General features: G+C 47.6%; 1 protein-coding gene across 1 annotated transcript in view; it reads right to left on the bottom strand.

Annotated features, from left to right (window-relative positions):
- RNF17 (ring finger protein 17) overlaps positions 1–23,536 on the bottom strand; it is a 2,644,767-nt gene that overhangs the window by 482,708 nt on the left and 2,138,523 nt on the right. The window contains exon 30 of the mRNA XM_085621540.1: positions 8,308–8,471. Coding sequence (XP_085477666.1) covers positions 8,308–8,471 — 164 coding nt within the window. The remainder of the gene's footprint in view (positions 1–8,307; positions 8,472–23,536) is intronic.

Raw genomic sequence — 23,536 nt, 5'->3', positions numbered from 1 at the left:
TCCTGACGTCCAACAGACTCCAAAAGGCTCAGTTCTGCAACTCTCTCGAGGCCTGTACTATCTTCTCGGCGAGTTTGAGGCCCTTATGCCTCATCGGAACCACTAGAACAGAACCCCCGAGCAACGCTTCGAATTACCTTTGCCAAGGCTTGATGACTCTATCCTCCAGGAATATTTGGGCTGCATGAAGCTCCAGCCTCTCTTCCTACCAAGGTCTTTGTCTTCACCACAACCTCTGCACCGTGGGCCTGCATCTCAACGCTACACCTTCTTTGTTTTACACATCTGTTGCTGCTCCCAAGGCTGGTTGGTATTACTGCCGGACAGCAACCCCCTGGTTTTTGACTTCCAACGTGGGACAGCTTGTGAACGGCTCCTGGTCTTCCAGTGTGGCCTGGTCCTCATGGCTGCAGCAGCAATCTTCTGTCATCGGTGGTCATTGGGCTTTCGTGCCTCCTGGTCACTTCCGAGTGGCATAGACTTTGTCCCCTCTGCTTGCAGGTACTTCTCTTCAAGAATCCATCCTTGCATTCCACTGGACTCTTTCACCTTCTTCGCCAGCGGCATCTTTCTGAAGTCCTCCATTGTGGTCTATTGCTGTTTCTGACATCACTTCGCACCTATGCAACCGGCTTTCCTAGTGTAGGTATCTTGGTAAATGGGGTATCCACGGGTGGGGTGACTCTTCAACCTTCTGTTTTCCATGGGGTTTCTTCAGGGTCCACTGGAAAGGGTCCTTCTTAAAAACGGCAAACGCAAATTTCTCAGTGACTGAAATGGAGGATGCGGCCGTTTTTCCACTTTGCACATAGCCTCCGTGAGGTTCCTGGGTACTTACCTGGGGTGGATCCATGTGTCCCCAGCTCTTTTGAGTCTTCTGGTCCAAGTCCCGACTTCGGTCGCAGTTCGCATTCCACTTCTTTAGTATATGGTTTAGTCTTGCCATTGAGACCACTGTGTATTGTCCGTGGGACATCAGGAGCAGCAGACCCGTCAGCTTCGTTATGTGGTTCCTGCAGATGCAGGGGAATGACTCCATCAATCCAAAGGAGATTACATTGGGTGTCCTTGCTCCCCAAAGGCCTGGAGAGGAACCTGGAAGAAGCACAGGCACAGATGCCAAAGAAAACTTGCAGAACAGCGCGACCAGGAGCAGCAGGAGTTTCTCTTAGTGCAGTCTCAGTTCCAGACGAAGTCCAGGTACCCACACGGTCGAAGTAGAAGTGGTTTCGGGTTTGCATCTTGTCCCACGACAAATCTTAAGAGCCACCTACAGGCCCTTAAGTACCCTAGGGAAAGGGTTGGAACGATTCAAGGGACCCTCCCAGAGGAGGGTCTGGACAGAGGAGAGGATACTCCCATGTCCTTTGTCCAGTTTTGCGCCAGAGTCCTAGCCAAAGGCTCCCTGAACTGACTCAAACTGGAGAATTCAAGGAGGGTACCAAATGTGCCCTATAAAGCAGTCTGGTGGCTCTGGCAAGAGCCCCCACCCCAGCCCAATACACTAAGTCCTGTTTGGGAGGTGTTCACACCTCCCTGTGACAGGAAACCTATTGTCCTGCCTTTGCCAGCTGCAGCTTAGCTCAGCAGCAGGAGGGCATAATCTTTTCGGGGGTCGGCAGCAGTACTAGGCTTCTGGCAGATCCTGGAAGGCTGTTACCAGGGGTACTGGGGGCTTCTGGTAGGAGCCCCCCAGTGCATGGAATCATACCTCAAACACCGGTTTCGATGTTGGGGCAACATGTTTGATACAAGCCCAGGTTTGGCTCAGTCAATATATCGTAATGACGCATGGCCATCATATGTACCAACATGGCTGACCACGCGTACAAAGCCTGGAGAATGCAGGGCATCCTCAGACTTATAACCTAGCACACTGCCTTTAGGATTGAAACGCCTGCCTTAGGGGTGATTTATTGGTTTTAAGTGCAGACCTAAGAAATGAGGAAACTTATATCGGTTGTAAGTGGTGCTAACACCAGCTTACAGAGTCAGTGATGGCAGACCTTTAGTCACAGTTTGAGTGATCTCTTATGGGTGGCATAATACATGCTTTAGCACATGGGAGAGCCCTGATGTACCTATGCCCTGGGTACTTTAGTACCATATGCTAAGGACTTACAGGGTAAAACCAGTGGCCAATTAGGAAGGTATCAATATACTTAACACGGTCAAATTTAGGGAGAAAGCATAGTGACTGGGGTCCTGATTAGCAGGATCCCAGTCAGACCTGGCAGAAAACAGAATGACACCAGCAAAAAGAGGGGGTAACCATGAAAGCAGATCCTACTTTCCTACATATTCTGTTTTGCAGCAGATGGTAGACATGCCTCAGAAGGAATTTTGGAGTCTTCAGGAAAATAAAGATGGTTCTTGTGTCTCTCTGATCTTCTTTCCCTGAGGTTCTATTCACAGTACTTATTGAATAAGTTACTTACCTTGGTAATGCCTTATCTGGTATAGACATGACCTCGCCGCAGATTCCTTACCTTTGAACTTAGAGGCGTCAGGCTGGATCCATAAGATTTTTAGTAGCAGTACCCCCGAGCGCCAGTAGGTGGCCTCAGTCGACTGCGTGATGTCGTTAGAGTTGTGTTAATCATCGTCGCGACATCCACGTCAATATAACCGCCACTCAGGCGTGCTGACGGAAGCAATTTTCAAGACTTTCCCCACCAGAAGTGCGGAGCCATGAAGTGACTGACCATGGTGTGTTAAAAAGCAAACAGCTAGGGCCCTGAAGGGAAACATCCCTGACACTTAAAGCCAATTCCGCAGTGTAGGGAGGAGAAGTGGGCTGGTAAGGAATCTGCAGTTAGATCATGTCTCTACCAGATAAGGCGTTACCGAAGGTAAGTAACTTGCCCATCTGATAGAAACATCTAGCCACAGATTTCTTAGCTTTGAACAGATACCCAAGAAATACCATCCCCGGAAGGACTGCAGAACGGTCCAGACCAGAAAATCCTGTTAAACAGAGCGGCCAAAAAGGCCCTCTCTGTGAACCTGCAAGTCCAGGCAGTAGTGTCTGGCAAACGTGTGCAGAGATGCCCACGTGGCAGCTTGGCAAACATCAGGTACGGGAACACCAAGCTGGAGAGCCATGGTGGCCGCTTTTGCCCTGGTGGAGTGGGCCCTAAGCCCTTCAGGAGGCTTCTTCGCTAAGGCGTACCAAATTTTGTGCAGAGGATAACCCATCAGGATATAGTCCTCTTCTGGACAGCCTGAACTCCCAGAACTCTTTTGTACGATCAAGGTAGAACGACAATGCTCTTTTTGGGTACAGACAGTGAAGAATTTCCTCTTCCTTGGAAGGGTGCAGGAGTGCATTGAAGGTGGGCAGGGTAACTGACTGTCCCAGTTGGAAAAGTTATCACCTTAAGAAGAAAATATTCCCTAGTCCAGAGTACTACCTTACCCGGAAAGGTCGTAGGGTAAGAAGGCTTTGATGAAAGCTCCTGTAATTCACTGACTCTCCTGGAGGTTACTACCACCAAAAAAGATAACTTAATGGTGAGCAAGAGCAGAAATCAGTTATGCAGCAGTCAAACAGTGCACACATCAAGAAGGTGAGCATCAAATTAAGGTCCCACTGTGGCATGATAAAAGGTGAAGTGGGAAACAAATGGGTTAACCCCTTCAAAAATCTCTGCACAATTAGAGATTTGAACAAAGATGGCTGATTAGTCACCCGAAGAAAAGACGGGCCGAAAGATAGCCCTTCAAGGTGACCAGAGCAGAGCCTCGCCGGGCCAAAGAAAGTATGAAGAGGAGGACTTCAGATAAGGGAGCAGATAGAGGGTTAACAGACCGATCTGTACAATGTTTTCTAAATTTGTTCGATCGGCAGGCGTATACCGATTTGGTAGAGGGACGCCTGACAGCCAATATAACCTCACAGACTTCAGATGGAAGGTCCAAAACCTGTCAACTGTTGCTGCTCACGCAAGGAGGTGGACAGTGGACAGGTTCGGGTGGAGCACCCTCCCCTGCTGCTGCGATAGAAGATCCTCCTGAATGGGCAACCTGACCAGAGGATCGATGCTCATGTCCAGAAGCTCAGGATACCACACTCTCTGTGCCCATTCCAAAACCACAAGAATGACTTGTGCCCGGTCGCTCCTGATCTTCTTGAGCACTCTGGGCACAAGTGGTATGGGCGGAAAGGCTTATAGGAGGTCTGAGCTTCACTTGTGCTGAAAAGCATTGCAGAACGAGTGCCGCCTTGGAAACTTCAACTAGCAAAACAGCTGACATTGCACGTTCTCTTCGGAGGCGAACCGATCTAACCAAGGCTCTCTTCACTGCTGAAAGAGACCTTGTGCCACCTCCGGATGGACACCATTTGTGATCTGTAAGGCACCTTTATTGATGGAAAAAAGGCTTTTAGTGCTAGTCGGATCGCCCAAAGCTCCAGGAGGTTAATATAAAGCTTGGCTTCCACCGGAGACTAGAGCCCTCTGGTCTCCACCTCCCCCAGATGGCCACCCCTGCCCAAAAGAGATGAGTCACTACTGTGATGGGGAAGGGAGAGGGGTTTGCTGTTGAACGACTCGTAGTCCATCAGCCACCACTGCAGATCTTTCGCAATTCACTTTGAAATCTGGACCAGGTCGGCAAGATTTCCTCAATGCTGTACCCATTGGAACTTCAAGTTACACTGCAGAGCCCGCATGTGCCACCTTGCATGGGTCACTAGCAGGATGCAGTAGGCCATGAGGCCCAACAGCCTCAGAGTCAGTTTCACCGTAATCCAGGATAGAGGCTGAAACATCGTTATCATAGGCTGAATATCCTGGACTCGTCGTTCGGGAGGATAGGCCCAAAACTGCACCGTGTCCAGACCGCCCCAATGAAAAGAAGCAACTGAGAGAGAGCACGGTGTGACTTCGGCACGTTGATAGTGAACCCCAGCGAGAGCAGGCGGTCCCCCGTAGTCTGGAGGTGGGAGACGACAGACTGAGGCGATCCCGCCTTCAACAGCCAGTCGTCGAGATAGGGAAAAAGACTTGAGCCCCTGATCTGCACAGATGAGCTACAACCAGCGCCATCACTTTCTTTTACAACCGAGGGGCACTGGTAAGGCCAAAAAGGAGCACTGTAAACAGAAAATGCTTGTGGCCTACCGTAAACCATAGATAACGCCTGTCAACTGGCAGGACACGGATATCAAAGTATGCGTCCTGCAAGTCTAATGCTACCATCCAGTCTCCAGGGTAGACAGGACCTGAGCCAACGTAAGCATCTTGAACTTCTCCTTCCGGAGGAAGTGGTTGAGGTCCCTGAGGTCTAAGACAGGACGCAGGCCTTTGTCCTTCTTGGGTAGTGGGAGTAGCAACCACGACCTACTTGTGGCACAGGGACCCTTTCGTTAGCTGCAACTTCCTGGCAGAGAAGGACCAAGTGATCCTCGGACATGTGATGGAAGGATGGTGGCATGGAAGGAGGGGTAGTCTTGAAGGGGAGGCAGAAGCCCCTTCGGACTATCTGCAAAACCCACCTATCCGACGTAGAGTTTTGCCAGTGGGGGAGGTAATGGCAAATCCTGCCGCCCACTGGCCTCTGGTGGCCCTGAAAGGTCGGACTAGGAGGGCTTGAAGGCTGCTGCATGGGAGTTGTGGGTGGACTGGCCCGCACACTGGCCCCCAGACCCACGTCCGCAGCCATGCACAGGCTGGGCAGTTTGCGTGACCCGGTGGCTAGACTGGGTTGAACGTGGTGGGGTCCCCCTTTACTTACCCACAAAAGAGGTGAAAGGCAGACTGCATGGGATGAGAGGTTGCCGCGAGGCCCAAGGATCTGGCCGTAGCCCGAGAATCCTAGAAGCATTTGAGCGCCGAGTCCGCCTTCTCACCGAAAAGGCGACGGCCATCAAAGGGCATGTCCAGTAAGGTGGATTGGACATCCCCAGAGAAACCAGACGTCTTCAACCAGGCGTAGCGCCTCAAGGCTACTGACATGGAATCCATTCTGTCCAGAGAGTCGGCGGTATCCAGCCCACATCTGATGGTGAACTTAGTTGCGTCTCAATCCTCTGCTACTGTGCAGGTGAGATCAGCCCGGGCCTCCTCCGGGCACTATCGCAGCACTTGCGCAACCATATCTCACACTGTATGGGTATAACAGCCCAAGAGGCATGTGTTGTTCACTGACGGAGCCCTAAGCTGGCGGAAAAAACATCTACTTCCCAAGGTGGTCAGGCTTCTTGGATTCCCAATCTGGGGAGCAGTAGGGAATGCGTCCTTAGAGGACAAAGCTTGGACCACCAACCTTTCGGGGGTCGGGTGTTGGGAGAGGAAACTTGGGCCGCCCGGGACTGGGCAGTGGAGTTGGGTAATCATCCTTTCCACAGGAGCCCCTGTGCTGGGCTTGGACCAAATGCCCAGAAGGTCATCGGTAAGGGCTTCATTAAAAGGCAATAGGGGCTCCAAAGATGCCGCTGCTGGTTGAAGCACCAGTGTCAGGAGGTTAGTCCTGACTGCCACCGTAGGAAGCTCCAGGCCCCAGGCCTCAGCCGGCCTACGCAACACCACTGCGTATGAATTTCCCTTCTTTGTAGCCATGGTAGGGGGGGGGGGGGGGGAGAGAGCATGCTAAGGTCTAGGGAGTTATCCAAACAACTGCCATCACCCAGTTCCCCTCACCAGTCCAACTCTTCAAGCTGATCAGCCAAAGGGCAAACAGACCCCTCCCAGTTCTCCTCGCCCTCCTCTGGTTGCCACTCAGGCCTGAAAAGAACACCAGGAATGAACAGAGACACAAATGTACCTTCTGGCGCCGGTACCGACATCGGTCCGGCGCCATGTCCAAGTCGTGTATGAGGCTGGGGGCACAACCGGCGCCGCGGGCTTCGTCACAGGAATCGGCACTGGGGAAGGTACTGCTAGGTCGACCAGCATCGAACCGGATCCAGGCCTGGATTCTCAGGGGCCCTCTGGCGCCAGAGCTGCCGGCATCGAAGGCCCAGGGCCCCCAGCCAAGTCTGCAAGGCCAGAAGGCATGCCAGTGGAGTCGGGTTGCCCAAAGATGACATGTAACGCTTTGCAGAAAGCTCGAAGCTGGGCAGGGAATGCTCCGGCTCTGGGAAAAGGAGCGACGCGTGGATCCGACCCAGGAGCAGGCTTCAAAGATGGAGCTGGAGAGTAACCACACTAAGGGTTCTGCGTTGAGTCGGCTGACGGGGCGAAGGTGCTTCCTCGCCTTCTTCTTGTGCTTCGAGTTACCCGAGGAGTGCGAAGACTTGGATAACGAATGGTGATGGTTTCTCTGTGACTGGTCCTGAGACCTTCCTCTCGACCGGGACCTCGATTGACGCGGAGCTGACTGCGGAGCCTCCAAGAGCTCTTGGGACTGCTCCCACAAAGACTTTGGATTCATGGCCGGGCACGGCTTAAGGTCATGGACGTGCTCCAGGCACCAAAGGCACACAAGGTGGGAGTCCGTAACCGACATCACATGGGCACTGGCCTCACACTGTTTAAACCCGGTTCGACAATGAGACATCCCTCGTACACCAGGAGTCAACAGACTAAAAAAAGAAGCCGACATAAGTCGAGAAAAAGTTAGTCAAAAAGCAACTAAGGGGTAGCTCTCTCCAGATCTGCTCTACGGTGGCGCAGAAAAAGGCAACTGAAGTCAGCACGCAGGGGCGGCATCTGAGTAGACACTGTGACATCATTCCGGTGACCACAATGCCAACGACGGACACAAGGTCGACCAACGTCACCTACAGACGCGCAGGGGTACTGCTAAAGAAAAACCTCCGGATCCAGTCTGCTGCCTGGGGGTAATTCTAAAGGTAAGGAATCTATAACTATAGTCTCTATCAGATTGGGATTTTTGTGAAAGGCTGCGCCCACAGCTTTTCGCACCTCAGAGGGCTTGGGAGGTAGATAGGATACATAGTAGGTATTCAGATGCTAAGGTTTCGAGATTATTTTCAATATAATTTCAAAGGAGAAAATTTGATAAAAAATTCTTAAATGTGAAAGGCCGAGTTATGTAAATATTAGCTGCATATTAGGCAGCAGTGAGGGGCCAGATTTAATTTTCTAACGAGCGAGGGTGAAACAGAGCAAGCAAACATGATCTAAAATGTTGATAAATCTTTCCTTTCCACTGATGGTAAATCCTCTCCATAGTTGCTACACTCAAAATTTGAATTAATGGCTTAAGCCTATCAGACCATATATAGCTGTAAATATTAAATCCAGGGAGCTGGAGTCTACAAATATGCCCAGCCACATTGTTATATTCAAATACTTAGATTAAAATAAATGCTAAAAAATCCAAGAAAATTACACATACCCTTACGGAACCTCCAACAACTTCCAAAACCTTTCCCCGATACCACATGGTGTCTGAACCTCTTATGGAACAGCCTTCTCCTTTTCTCCAACTATATGGCTCCAAGATACCAAGAAATTTCAAATCATTTTGCATGTTTTCCATCAATTTTTCAAGTTTCTTTTCTGCATGTGCAAAAACAAGAAGATAGTCATTAATTAAACAATCTTAAACTTACTGTAAGTGATCTTGCCAGCTATAAAGCATTCCATTAGAATGCTTTCAACATGGAAAAAAACTGTCAAGTTTCACTTGTAAATAACTACATGCTAAGCAGGAATTGACCAAGCCAATATTTTGGTTTATGTGGAGTTAAATGGTTTTCTCAAGCTGAACTAAGACACACTGGTGCTCTAGGACCAGGTGTAATGCAGCCTTTTTTCACCGACATAATATACACAGTACAAACAGCAGACAGACATGCAAGCTTACCTCTCACACAAAACAAACAACGCACAGTAACCTTATCGAGCTTGAGGCAAAAAAATGCATGAATAAAAGGGTACTTGCCTGCAATAATGATCTTTCTGGTGGTCATAACCTGAATCCGATGGGAGAGTTACAGGCTCTTTGTTCCAGTCCATCATATACATCTTTTTACTCAGACAAGTTGATGTTGAAAGAACCAGTGCTTTCCAGACTAAGGTGGTGGACTCACTGCTATCTAAGCAAATCTATCACTATTTCAACTTTCTATCCCTTGCCCCATCGCATAAAGTAAGAGGAGCAGTTGCACATGCTGGATGCTTGGCGTGCAGCCAACTAGTACCTGGATGGCAATAAGAACACACAACTTGATGACCAGCTCTTCGTGGGGTAAGGTGGGACAACGAAAGGCAAAGACAAGAAAAGAAACCTTTTGAGGTGGATCATTGTTATAGAGTAGGGTCTGCTATCCTATGGTCACCTCAAATTTTTGCTTTTTGCTTCACTGGTTTTTGACATATTGAGGCTGTGGGCCTGCTAATCAGACCCCCAGCCTGCTGTTCTCTCTAACTAAATTGACACTATGCACCCTAGGTGCATAACCAATTGGAAGTGGATCACCCTGTGAGCCCCTGTACCAGTGTACACTAGGTACCCAGGGCATTGGTGTATCTAAGGCCTGCCAGGGGCTGAAGCATGTATTATGCCACCCCAGGCTTGGCCTAACAAATTTGACACAACTGGCTGATCACTCAGCTGGGGTAAGTTGGTGTAACCACCTCTTACTTAGGTGTAGTATACCTACAACTAACCTTAAATGGGACACATGTTAACCTATAAGTCACTCCTATGGCAGGCCTTAACAATCCTGAAGGCAGAGTGCTTGGTTCCATGTGAGATGGTGCTCTGGCATGAGCTGAGCCTGTCTGCAGTGGTCGGAACCACTTCCTTCTACTGTTTCCAGATATCGTCATACCATATACTCTTAAGTGCATTATGAACCTCGCGGTTAAATGCTATCTTTGGTTTGGCTTTATCAAAACATGTCGAGTAAGGTGTCATACGAATTGGGATACTAACCCCTCGCCAATTCTGGCGACGGGGTTAGCATTCCACCCTTCTAGAGGGACACGACATGTACAGTACCTGAAACTCGGGTAAAATCAGACATAGCCTCAGCTCCACAAAATGGATGCTGCCACCACAGACACAAGTCTGCCCTCCTGCTGCTGGGAGCCCTTCCAGCTTGGGAGACGTGGACAAAGGGTTTCCTGCCAGGGGAGGTGCGAGCACCACCCCAGACAGGATTTTGTGTATTGGTCAGGTAGGGCTTGAAAGAAACCAGACATGCCTGAGGCTCACAAGGAGCCTCGGTGCATATGCCAGTTCAATCCGGTCCTGGGGCACACCAGCCCCGGACCTGGGGCGAGCTGGACAAAGGATTGGGGGTGTAACCACCCCCCTTCCTGGTCCCACCCTTAGGGAGGGACCTAGCAGGTAGTCCGGCCCCTAGAATCCGCTTAAAGGTAGGAGCTGTGTCCTAAGACTTCAGACATCCTGGAATCAACTTAACCACAAGAAGAAGACGGGAACTTCGATGCTCTGCTGCACAGAGGACTGAAGGAAATCTCCCCTATGGTCAGGGAGTGACCATCTTGCTAACGCAAGCACCAACCAGCTATTGAACGTCTGCTTTGCCGCCGCCTCCTGCCGGAGCCCGAGCCCAGAGCCCGACAAGACCTGGACCTCCAGACCTCTCACCGCCCGATCCACAGTCCCTGCAAAGAAGGAACCCGTGGAGGCACCGAGACACGTGGAGCCAGCCATCTTGAAAGACCGACGACAAGCTGCAAGCGCAGCAACAGAGGCTCCCTCCAAGTTGTGCTTTGGGTCCTGAGAAGCCCAACCACCGAGCAGCATCTGCACCAAAGGTGAGCCCTCCAGCGTCTCCACGATCTGCGTGGGGCCCCTCTGCACTTTGCATCTCGACGCACCTGCCCGGTCCCTGGCCCGTTGGCTAGTGGCCATTTTGGCGACCTATTTTGAAATCAACGACGCTGGTCTGGTTGCTCCAGACTGGCCCTAGCTGCTCTCCAAAAGAGCAGCCCCTCTGACCTTGCTGGTCAGAACAATCAGCTTTCTTGAACTTCCACGACTCCTGCCTTTGCCAAGGCTTGTTTGCTTCTTTCGAGTCGCCGACACCGCCGACAGCGAGAGCCTGCGTGGGACAGCTCGTAACTCGACTCCTGGACGTCGTCGACCTTCAGGGACCACGTGGCTGCGGAGACAAGCTACACTTCACCACCTGTTTGCACCCGACATCGCCTGGTACCTACCTGGTGCCACGCCGGTCACTGGCTAGTGACTGTGAACACTGTCCCCTCTGCTTTCAGGTCTTCTACAACTCCGATCCACTCTTGGATCCAACGCAGCTCTTCTGGACAGACCGCCTGCAGCATCTTTGTCATCAGGCTCCATTGAATCGATAGAAGAAACCCGACGCACTTCGAGACCTATGCACCCGCTTCCTGTGGGTGAGGTAAAGCTGGCACTCCGGTGCCCAAGTGTAGAGAATCATCTCTAGTGTCTGTGTTTCGAATCTTGAGATCGTAGTCCATCCAGAAGACCCTTTCTGCAGTAACTTTTTAACTTTTACGGACCTATTGAAAACCTATGGGAGCACGCGTGTGACTTTCCTCACTGCACACGCAACCCGTGGACCTCCTGGTCACTAACTAAAGTTAGCTCCTTGTAGGCCCAGCGATTCTAGAGGCCCTAGGCCTTCTACCTTTCCTGTTCGTGGTACTTATACCACTATTTTAGTATATGGTTTGAGCGGCCACCAGGGCCTATCCATATAAAGTGCAACTTTTGTATATTGTGATACTTTCTTGTTTAACGATTTGTGCTCCTGTGCTCATAAAGAGTCTAGGGGATACTTTGAGTAATAAATACATATATATTTTGAATATATATCTGTGTGGTGTCCTTTCATTGGTATAAAAGGGGGTTACATATGGTAAAACAGCTTGCTTCACATGCCTAAACGAGTTTAGCCTGAAAGACTGCTTAGCCTACGCTACCACTAGGGCAGCTGGTCCGAAAAGGTTGACTTACAACCACACCATAAGGGTTGCTTGGCATGGTACAAGGTGGTCACTTTAATTAGTGAACATCATATACCAGGCCAACTTCTCACAATCATCATCTGCATCAGGGCTCGAAAAACCATACAAATATTACTGGACCTGCAGGTCTAGTAACTTGAAAAATCCACTCAAACAAACTGCAATGTACTTGAGCTCTGTCTCTGAAAGCTGGGAAAATGTGACAAGATAACCAGATTTAGAGGCATCTTTATTGCTCATTCACTTTGTGAGAAATAAAAATGCCTTTAAATCTCATCTTGTCACATTTTCTCCACTTTCAGAGACAAAGGTCAAAAGTCAGTTTGTCTTCCTCCTTGCCAGAAAGGGCGAGAAGGCCCTAAAAATAGCTCGTCCTGATAAATCTGGCATGCCATAGCAAGTGGGCGAGTGGATTTTTGAGCCCTGTGCATTAAGACCTTCTATGCCCTGGGCAAGAAAGAACCTCCAGAAGGGTTCTGAAGACATCCCACAAAGGCCTCTGCCAGACAAATCGTGCAGGCTTTCTTACTGTGATAACCCATCAACCATCCACCTTGGAAGGGGTGTTGCTCTGAAATCTATTCTACGGGTGAAGAATGTGGAAGTAGAAGTATCCATCAGAAGAAAAATTTATTTACTTGCAATAACAATCTTTCTGGTGGTAACTCCACCTGCAAATTCCTTATTAACTCTTTTGATGGATTGTTGTAGGGAAAGTTATTAAGATCCTGTGAGAAGCTGGCCTGGTATATGTGTACACTTATTTAACTGGGCACCCTGCACCAATCCAGACAACCTTTATGGTGAATTTAGTGGTCTTAGACAACCTTCGAAAGCTTTCTAAGTGGTAGCTGTGGAGAGCAGCCTTTAAGCTTAATCCAGGATTGTAAAGCAGCTTGTTTCACCAGAACATAATTGTTGTAACTATGTACTTAACGTTTCCAGTGTCCCCTTCCATCACCCGGTCCGCCCTTCTTTCCTTCACCCACTTTCCTCCCCTTTACCTTCTTCCCAGTGGTACATTCCACGAGTAGAATCTTGGTGTGAAGCTCACCTTAGAATGTTGGTGCTGGAGGATCCAGTCAATAAACGCATTCTCTCCCTTTACCTGCGTGTTGGCATTACTTTTAACATTTTGGCGACGATTGCTGAGCTGGGGGCAGCACAGGATCCTTTCCCTAGTTTCTTCCACCAGCTGTCAGCGCGTCTCCCAACTCGCCTCTGGGTGGATTTCTGGGTGTGGAGAGCGCTGTTGCGGTGCTGTCTACCCGTTGATGTGCCTGCTGTGTTGAGCTACATGCTTCATCTTCAGCTCGAGTGTCCGCTCTGGGGTGAGTGCTGCACGCTTTTTGCCTGCCTGCCAGCATTCCCCATTGCTGACAGGCACAGCCGATCCTGCATTCCGCACTGAAATTTGCTGCATTCTTGTCAGCTGTGTGAGAGGAGCTGCGAGCACCGTCTCGCCTCTTTCGCCTCAGCTGTTGTTGGGCTTTCGAGCTCGGTGTCGAATTCACCAAGGGAGGGGCTGGGAACGCCATCTCGCCTCCTTCACCTCAGCTGCTGAGTGACAGGGCTCGCCGCTTGCTCTGTCTCTCAGAGCTTTGTGCTCCTACGTGCCCCCTTTTCCAAAATATCCTACGCGCTGCTCTGCCTTGACATCCAGAGCATCGAGCAGGGTGTCAATTTCACTGAGGGAGGGGCTGGGAGCTCTGTCTTGCCTCCTTTGACTCAGCTGTTGCTAGGTGACACAGCACACCGCCTGCTCTTTCCCTCAGAGTCTTGTGTAGAGCCGACAGCCTGGAGTCCTGCATTCATTGCCATGGTTGTTGCCTGTGGCGCTGCACGTAGACTGAGCCTTGTAACCTGTGGTAAATGCTTCACCTGATTACCTCAGCTGTTGAGGGGTGATGCAGTTACTGCTCCTTTTATTTGCTCCGAGTCCCTGACGCGGTGCTTGTTTCCAAGAGAGGGGCAGTTTTCCCACCTCAGCCTGCGAGCATTTATCATCGCTGACAGGCACAGCTTGCCATTTGGACACCCCATCTGTTTTAGGGTGAATTCACACAGCCTGCCCTTTCAAAGCTGTAAAGCTAACACAGATCAGGCCACCATTACCATTTGGTATATTCTCTACTATTTGATCTGCCTTCCTAGGAGTTTCACAATTTAGTTAATGGAAGGAAGGTGTTTGTGTCCATGCAATTTCTGTGCTACATTTCCTGCATAGTGTCTTTTCCTCTGTTAAGCAGTCTACCTACGTTATATTTTCTCCACATAATCTTGTGAGCAAATCTCTCTATAAGTCCTTATATTCCCTAAGACTACCTTCCTAACTCTATTTACTAGTGTGGATATATATAATTTTCCTGTTGGTTTCTTCACAGTCCTTTCTGTACCTTCATTGTCTATTATTCTCGTCCTCATCTTCTACTGCATTTTTTCACTACTTTAGCACTTCTACTACATCTTCTGGCTTTCCTCACTTCTCCTCTTTTCACTCTTCCTTATGGCAGCATTTACTATGTCTCAACCTCCTTTATTTCTTAATGAAGTAGGGGAACCTCTTATACCATGGAATAAATAGGTAAATCTTCTTGAGTCTTATTTAATCGCCAATGGGTGATAGGTTTTCATCTGTATGTAAACAACATATACTGCTGCATAATGTAGGAAAACCTGCTAGAGATTTTTGATGACCTCCCAGATTCTCTAATTGAAAATGAAGATGTTAATGAGGATGCGCATGGTGATGTACAGCATGATGTGTATCAAAACACCCTTAGGAAATTCGAAGCGCAATTTGGGGAAAAGATTAATTTTGTTCTAGAACGGCACAAATTCTTTTCACGTTCACAAGGGAAAAATGAAAAAGTGTGCAATTATATTGCTGTATTGAAGGGGATAGCATCAACTTGTGATTTTGGAACTTTGACCGAATCTCTTATCAGAGATCAACTGGTTAGATGAACCATTGATAAAAAGATTCAAGAGAAACTGTTAGCTGATGCCCCAGATTTAAAACATGCTATTGACATTGCGAAGAGTATAGAACATGCATATTGCATGAGTGAGATGAGACATGCAGTAAAAGTCAAGCAAGTGTTGGACAATGGAATAAATAAAATATCTACAAGAGAAGTCAAAATCTTCACCGGCTGAGGTTGAAAAACAAAATACAGAAGGGAGACAAATTTAGGTGTTGCAGGTGCGGTAATCTCAACCATTTGGCTAATAATGTAAGATGCCCTGCAAGAAGTGTCACTTGCAGGAAATGCAATAAGAAAGGACACTTTTCTAAAGTCTGCAAAGAATTTAAGAAGAATGTTACCCACATGGTCAGCAACGAACCAGTTTCCAATGATGATATTGTTTTTCAAGTAGCTAACAATACGGAATCTACCAATAACATATATCCCAAATGTGAGATTATGCTTGACAATGTCCCGTATGTAGTATTTGCTGACTCTTGTTCTCCATATACTCTCATCAGTGAATCCACGTTTCAAGAGAACTCAGGAAACAAAGACTACACCCTATTACCTCCTGACATCAGGCCGGGGGGATACAACCACGATCCCATACCCCTTGTAGGCATGCTTCTTGTGCACATCTTTTTCAAAGGCAGATCTACCTTGGGAAAAGTTACATAACAAAGAGTGGTTCAAATTTGTTAGGGTGGAAACACCAAAAAGACTTGGGGATCAAGCTGGATTCAAATGCTTCTGAACCAGTTTACCTGGTAGAAAGGTCGAACCTAGGGAGAGAAATATGTGAGAAATTTTCCGATGTGTTTACTGATAAATTAGGACTGTTGAAAGGGTTCCTACACAGGATCAAAAAGCTCAGCACAAACCAGTTGTCCACAAAGCCAGATCTGTTCCTTTACTCATAAGAGACCCACTCAAAATAGAACTTGACAGATTGGAAGCCAGCAAAGTAATTAAGCATATTGAAAGATCTGAATGGTTGGCTCCAATTGTGGTGGCATCTAAGGAAGGAGGAAAGAGCATTCGCTTATGCGCTGACCTCAGAGACTTGAACTCAAACATATGGGTGGACAGACATCCCCTCCCTAATATCAACGAGATGCTCAGTGTCATACAGGGAGAAAATTCTTTAGCATTCTCGACCTCTCCTCAGCTTACCACCAGGTAGCTCTCCACCCTGATTCCAAGTCCCTTAACTCTTCATAACTCCATTTGGAGCATACTAGTTTTCAAGGATGCCATTCAATCTAGCATCTGCCGTGGCAGTATTTCAACGGATAATGCAACACATCTAACAAGGAACAGACAAAGTGCTGTGCTTTCAGGACGACATCCTGATTTATGGGGTATCTGAAGTGGAACATAATAAAGTCCTAGAGGAAGTCCTAACAAAACGCAACAAAGCTGGGTTCACCACTGAAAAGGACAAATGCAAAATAGGTGTTGAATCTGTGGTTTATCTGGGTCACACCATATCAGGTGAAGGGATCAAACCAAAATCTAGCCTTGTAGACTCAGTCAAACTTGCTACTGCTACTACAAATGAAGAGGAACTCAAATCCTTTCTAGGCCAGGTCAAATACATGTGCAAGTATGTAAAAAACTTTGCCGAACAAATCTATTCTCTCAGAGAGTTGCTCAAAAAAGGTACCCCATTCGAGTGGAACTCTCAGTGTCACAATGACTTCACACAGATTAAGCAGGCTATAGTTGAGCCACCCATTCTAGGTATGTTCGACCCCAATGCCAAAACCACATTGACAACTGATGCCAACATGAAAGGGTTAGGAGCCTCACTTACACAATGCATAAAAGGACAAGAAAGAGTAATAGCCTTTGCATCCAGGACTTTGAAGGAACCAGAACGCAACTACTCCACGATGGAAAAGGAGGCCCTCGCTTGTTATTGGGCTATAAATCACTTTAAGTTCTTTCTATGGGGGATCCCATTTACTCTAAAAACAGACCATAAACCCTTGCTTCCCTTGTTCTCTACCAAGTGCTTGGAAAACACTACTCCCCACATCTCCAAATGGATTTTAGGTCTTCAGGGTTTTAACTACACCATAAACTACGTGCCTAGCAATGAAAACTGTGTTGCAGACTGTCTCTTTAGACTTCCAATCACTATTGAGAACCCCCAGATATACCCCCCTGATGAGACCATTCTTTCGGTAGATATCCCTGCAATTAGTAAGGAGGAATGGGAAAAATGCATGAACGATGACACTGTTCAAACTGATCTAAAAAACATTATCTGCAATGGGTGGCCTAAAAGTCTCAAGGATTTGCCTAGAGCCTCTTAAATCCTTCTGGGTAGTGAAGGTTGAGTTGTCAATCATGAAGGACCACATCTACAGAGGTAATAGGATCGTTCTCCCAGGAAAAATGTACAAATGCATAATTCAAATAGCCCATGAAGGCCAGTCAGGCAGGAGCATGAAAAAAACAAAATCAGGCAAGACTATTGGTTCCCCAACATGAATTCCATGGTAGAAAAGAGTGTAAGAGACTGCCTTGCACGTGGATCCAGTGATAAAGCCGAAGTCATTCGCAAAACTCCACTCATCCCGGTACCCATCCCCACCAAACCTTGGGACAAATTAGGCCTGGACATCATCGGTCCACTTAACTTGCTCAACTACTCTCAAAGATACATGCTCGTACTTATCGATTACCATTCGCACTGGATTACTACAAAAATGGTCACCACTATCACAACATCTTCATTAATTGAATTCCTTAAAGATACTATCTCCAAACAAGGCATACCCAGCACATTAATAACAGACAATGGTGTTCAATTCACTTCTGATGAAATGAGGCAGTTTATGACCACATTATCTATTACTTATCTCAAATCACCACTCTACTGTCCAAAAGCCAATGGATTGGTAGAAAGAGCCAACATGATGATGAAGGACACCATTCAATTGGCCTTGGCATCTCGTGAACCTGTGGATGAAGCTATAAGAAAAATGCTATGGTCATATCACATCACACCTAATGCTGTTTCTGGTGTTTCTCCTTTTATCTCCCTCAAAGGGAGAAATCCCGGTTCCAAACTCACGCCCAAAGAGGGGTGTCCTGTTTGGGTTGAAAGGAAATCTGTGTTGGGTAAAGTTGGGCGCCAGCAACAAGATTACAAATCCAGATACGACCAGAAATGGGGTACTGTCTACAAGAACTGGCAGGAAGGTCAATGGGTGGTCATCAAGAAGCCTAATGTTTCTCATGCCAAAGTTACCTCATTTTCCAAATCTATGAGAATAAAACGAGTCAATAATTCTGTTGAGCTGGAAGACGGAGCATGGACAATGTTCCTCGCTGTTCCAAGGTACACTACTCTTCCAGTGAAGAAAGTCAGGACGAATCAACCTCTATCTCACATGGTTTTAAAGAGCCCAGATTTCGCCGACCGCCAGCTAGGCAAGCAGATTATAAAATGTAATCTCCTGTATTACACATGACAAATGGTTGTATTCTCCATTGTGATTGTTCTTACCTTCTCTAATGTTTTATACTTAGGTTTCCCTTATTCAAAGGGAGATGTGTTGTAACTATGTACTTAACCCTTCCAGTGTCCCCTTCCTTCAACCGGTCCTCCATTCTTTCCTTTACCCACTTTCCCCCCTTTACCTTCTTCCCAGTGGTACATTCCACGAGTAGAATCTTGGGAGTGAAGTTCACCTTAGAATGTTGGTGTGCTTCACTTGTCAGCTGGTGCTGGTGGATCCAGTCAATAAAAGCCTTCTCTCCCTTTACCTGCGTGTTGGCGTTACTTCTAACAATAATCTTACTGATGTAGATTAAGTGAAAAAGAATCACACAGTGTATTTATAAAAATATGTATTTATTATATAACACTCACTAACGCATACAGGTATCTCCTAGCCGGAAATACACAAAATACTTTATAATCAAACCGTTAAGTAGAACGTAATACACAGTGGTCACCAGAGGGGGACCAAACCATATACTAAAATAGTGGATTGTGAACCACGACTCAAGGCAAGACTATACCCAGAAGCCGTAGAAGTGCCGGGGACCCAAGGAACCACCCATGGTAAGTAACCAGGAGCCCCACGGAGGCCGTATGCAGAGTGGGAAATCAACTGCAAAATCAATGCAAGTCATTAGGTAAGTCGTGGTTACAATTTTAAGGAAGAATGACCCTTACCAGTGGACCCTGAAGATACTCTGTGGAAGACAGAAGGTTGTTGGAGAGTCATCACACCCGTGGATACCTTAGTAACTAGGATACCTGCCCCAGGGGAGTCGGTGCATTGGTGTGAAGTGCCGTCGGAAACCGCCATCCAACCCAATAGAGGACTTCAGGAAGATACCGCTGTTGGAGAAGGAGATGGTGTCTGGTGAAACCCAAAGGTCGATTCAAGTCGAGAAGTACCTGAAAGCAATCGAGTCTATGCCACTTGGAAGTGACCAGGAGGCTCGGAAGACTACTGCCCACCAAGGTCAGGTGCTGCAGGAGAGTTGACTGTGACCTTGGAGCTGCAGTTGTGAGGACCAGGCAACAATGTGGAAGACCAGGAGCCCTTCACGAGCTGTCCCATGTTGGATGTCGAGAGTTGAGGGGTCTGTGTCCGTTGGGAGCACCAACAAGCCTTGCCCACTACAAACAACGTGGAAAGCGAAGAAGATGCAGTGTCAGGAGCAGCAATGACCAGGTGACTGAAGACAAGCAGGGGAGTCCGGGCAGGACCTGAGCAATCAGGGGAGCCCAAAAGAATATGAAGATGACCTTCAAGGGGACCCACAGGCCGGAGGAACTGGAGTCACGAGAGGACCTCAAGGAGCTCACCAAAGAAGCAGGCCCACAATGCAAGTGGTGCAGTGAGGATGAGGATCTTGGTCACTGGAGATGCTTAAGATGGAGATCTTGATGGAAGAAAGGCAACAAGCCCTTGCAACTGTAAGTCGACGCGGTGCACAGGGCGAGAGGGCAAGTCAGGCCTCGAGGGATGTGAAGAACCACCACCTGTGTTGCGGAGCCTTTCAGAATCCATGGGAGCTCAGGATCAGCAGACCAGTCAGCTTAGTTGCGGTGCCTGCAGATGCAGAGAAGTGACACCTTCACTTCAAGGGAGATTCCTTCAGGTGTCTTGGATGCCCACAGGCCTTGGAAGGTTCCTGTAAGGTGCACAGGCACTGACGTTGCAGCAGACGAGCAAGGCGAGGAGATCAGGAGCAGCAGGAGTCTTCTCGGTTGCAGCCTTGCTGCCCAGAGAGAAGTCCAGTGAAGTCCAGAGAGGCCAGGCGGTTGAAGAAGTGGTGTCTGGGTAAGCTCTTAAATACCCCTAGGAAAGGGTTGGGTCGATTCAGGGGTCTCTCCCAAAGGGGGGGCTGAACAATGAGGAGAATACTCCCCTGTCCTTTGTCCAGTTTCGTGCAAGAGCGGGAGCCAACGGCTCCCTGAACTGGATTATGCATGGAGCGCACCAAGTGTGCCCTGCACGCAGACTATGTGGCGCTGGCAAGTGCTCCCACCCTGCCCCAATACACTAAATCCTATCTGGGAGATGGTCACACCTCCCTGTGACAGGATACCTATTGTTCTGCCTTCCTCTGCCTGAGCTTGGCTCAGCAGCAGGAGGGCAGAAACGTGTCTCTGGCCGGCAGCAGCCCTGGCTTGCTGTCAGGGTCTGGAAGACTGGTACCGGGAGCCCCGCGGTCCTCCCAAAGGATACCTCCCACACCGTTCACAGTGTGGGGGTATGATTCCAACATGCTTGATACCAAACATGATAAAATTTGTTACAGCCAGTTTTGAGATGGTCACCACGTTATGACGCAGTGCCCCTCTATACGTCATATGGCTGTCTCACAACCCAGGAGAATGGACTCTGTAGGTGTAATGCTACTAAGAATGATATACTGACCATTGACTCCATTTTACATAATTGACTCCATTTTCTGTGCTACTCCATCTTGTGTAACAGACTCCATTTTCTGTGCGCAAACGTAGCTGCAAAGTGCGGAGGGGATGTTTGCGCTCTTCACTTGTTTACGCTCCTCACTGATCAGCGTGAACTGGAACTTGTTGTGTGGGATGCCTGCTTGGTCCCTTTCAGGGAATGTATGGACTATACAGCTTTGTCTCGGAGTCAAAATACAGGGGCCTGGCCAGCTTCTGTCATGACCTTGACACAGATCAGTACGGCCAGCTTGATTTTTCGTAACAGAAGGGGTCGAGGTTTCTAGAACCTTCGCCTCACGTTGAGTAAAAGGTATTAAAGGTGTCGAATCTTGACAGGCAGATTGGAGCTCACTTGTGGGGTAGAAGTGCCGTCACAAGAACAATCTGGATTTGAGTTCGATTGAGAGTCTTGCCTGGCTGTCTACGGACTCCTCAGCTTGAGTTGGCAAGGATGTTGAGTGAACGATTGGTGAGGTGTTACTTACTTTGTGTACATAATTTCTAAGTTTCTTTGCTAAATGTATATATGCTACATGTTATTCTGGTTTTGTGCTTAAGTTACTTGATATTTGGGAGTCTGAATTAACCAATATATTTTGCCTTACTTTTTAAAGTATTGAATCAATAAATATCTGTGTCAATTTAAATGCACATGAATTTGTTTTCTTGCCTCGCCTTCAGAGAGTGATGGGTCTTGTTTTATCGGCTCTTCTTTTGGGAGTGCTGTTTTACGTGTGTTATTTAAAGGTGCAGCATTGTATTTGCCTCCTCTCTGGAGTGGAGGGTTTAGGTGTCTCCTAGAGTGTCAAATTAAATGCACAACAGTAGGTCGTAGGGGGACACTCACACTTAGAACCAAGCACCTCTAGGAGTGGCTTACAGGTTTTAAGTGCAGTGACCTCAGATATATGTAAACCTATATCTTTCGTGAGTGGTGCTAGCACCAGCTTACACAGGCTGCAATGGCAGGCCTGTAGTTACCAACTGATTGAACTCCCATGGGTGGCATAATACATGCTTCAGCCACTGGGGGACCCCTGGTGTACCTATGCCCTGGGTACCTTAGTACCATATACTAGGGACTGATAAGTGTACACCAGTGTTCAATCTGGGATGTACCCAAGTACTTATCAAAGCAATTTAGGGGAGAAAGCACAGAGACTGGGGTTCTTCTAATTTGGGAATGTGGTGAATCCGAAGCCAATAAGTTCATTGAGTGGCTTAACCACCAGGACCCTTTCCTTAAGTTTAGACATACCATGAGCAGATTACAACTGGTCTTTCTGGACCTCAATATCTATGCCACAGATAGCCTATTGAAAACCATCACACACTTTAAACCCACAGCAAAAAACTGTCTACTACTCAATGACAGCTTTCATCCCAGACACCTGAAGGAGAACCTCCTTTTTGAACAGTTTCTCAGGCTCAGCAGAAATTGTTCTGAGACTAAGGACTTCAGAGCACAAGCCAAACACCTATCTGAGAAATTATTCACTAGGAAATACCCAAAGAACTTAATATCAAAAGCTAAGAAGAGAGCCACAGAGAAGCGCTTCTGGAAACACATCAGAAACAAGACACAGAAAAAGACAGAAGACCAATATGTATCACAACTTTCAACATTGCATCGAACTGTGTCACCAAAATAGTAAAAAAAACCTTGGCGTACTCGGAAAGCTCGACATCCCTAAACCCATGTTCTCACATAGGAAAGGGAGAAACCTAAGGGACATTTTGGTACACTCTTCACAACATGGAGCTATAGAGGGTAAATGCCAAGCCGCCCTCCTCTCAAAATTCATCAAAACAACAAAGGCTTGGCACATAGAGAATCCGCAATTTTTGTTAGAACCTACTCCTCTAGTGGGGATACCTATCTCCACCCAATCTCTGGCACCATGTCCAATATAATTAGGAGTAATTCTACGCCTAGGGTGCTATTGGTGCTGCAAGATAGACTAAATGGGCGAGAGAAAGTGCTGCCTGACTGGAAAAATAAGGTCGTCGGGGAGTTGTCTTACGAGATATTTTAAATGCTGTTGGGATGGATACAAGTGCTGCATTGTTGGCGAAGCCTTAAAGCGGCAGATGTATGATTAGATGGACACGATGAGCATTGAAATATACACAGTGAGAAGCGACAGTAGAATTCTAAAGCATGAGTGTCGATAGAACTGTGTTACTTTGAACCCTGAACGGATAGAGACAGGAAATGAAGGACATTCTTTTCATGAAGGAGTATGATCAGCAGGCAACGACAGTGCAGTTCAAAATTGGGGGAAAGAGTGTTGAATACAATCCCTATTGGCCTGGTGGAGGCTGGTATGAGCGCCCTCAGCCCTCACCTGGTAAATACACTCTATATGTATGAGTGATTGTTATGTAAAAGATTTGACTATAAATACAATTGGTTGGTCAGTTTTTATTGATAACGAGACAGAAAACTGCTATTTTTTTTCCTTTTTTTAAAAGCCTACCTGCAACATAAAAGTATTTGTCCAGTGAGGAGAGTGATTGAAACCCCATGCCCTGATGAATTTGCCACAACATAAGTAAATGGCAATGAAACATGTTGGCCTTCTTGGTAAAGGTTAGCAACATGCAGTGCTTTTAACCTGAGTAAGCTCACAAGTGCGAATAAAGAGGGCGACCTGAAAGTGAGTCTTAACTCAATTTTACAAATTGCTTGGAACAACTGGTTCTTTGCA

Source organism: Triturus cristatus, chromosome 8 (assembly GCF_964204655.1).
Source record: "Triturus cristatus chromosome 8, aTriCri1.1, whole genome shotgun sequence".
NCBI lineage: Eukaryota > Metazoa > Chordata > Amphibia > Caudata > Salamandridae > Triturus > Triturus cristatus.
The sequence above is the reverse complement of the archived record's forward strand: the minus strand, read 5'-3'. Positions and strand labels throughout refer to the sequence as shown.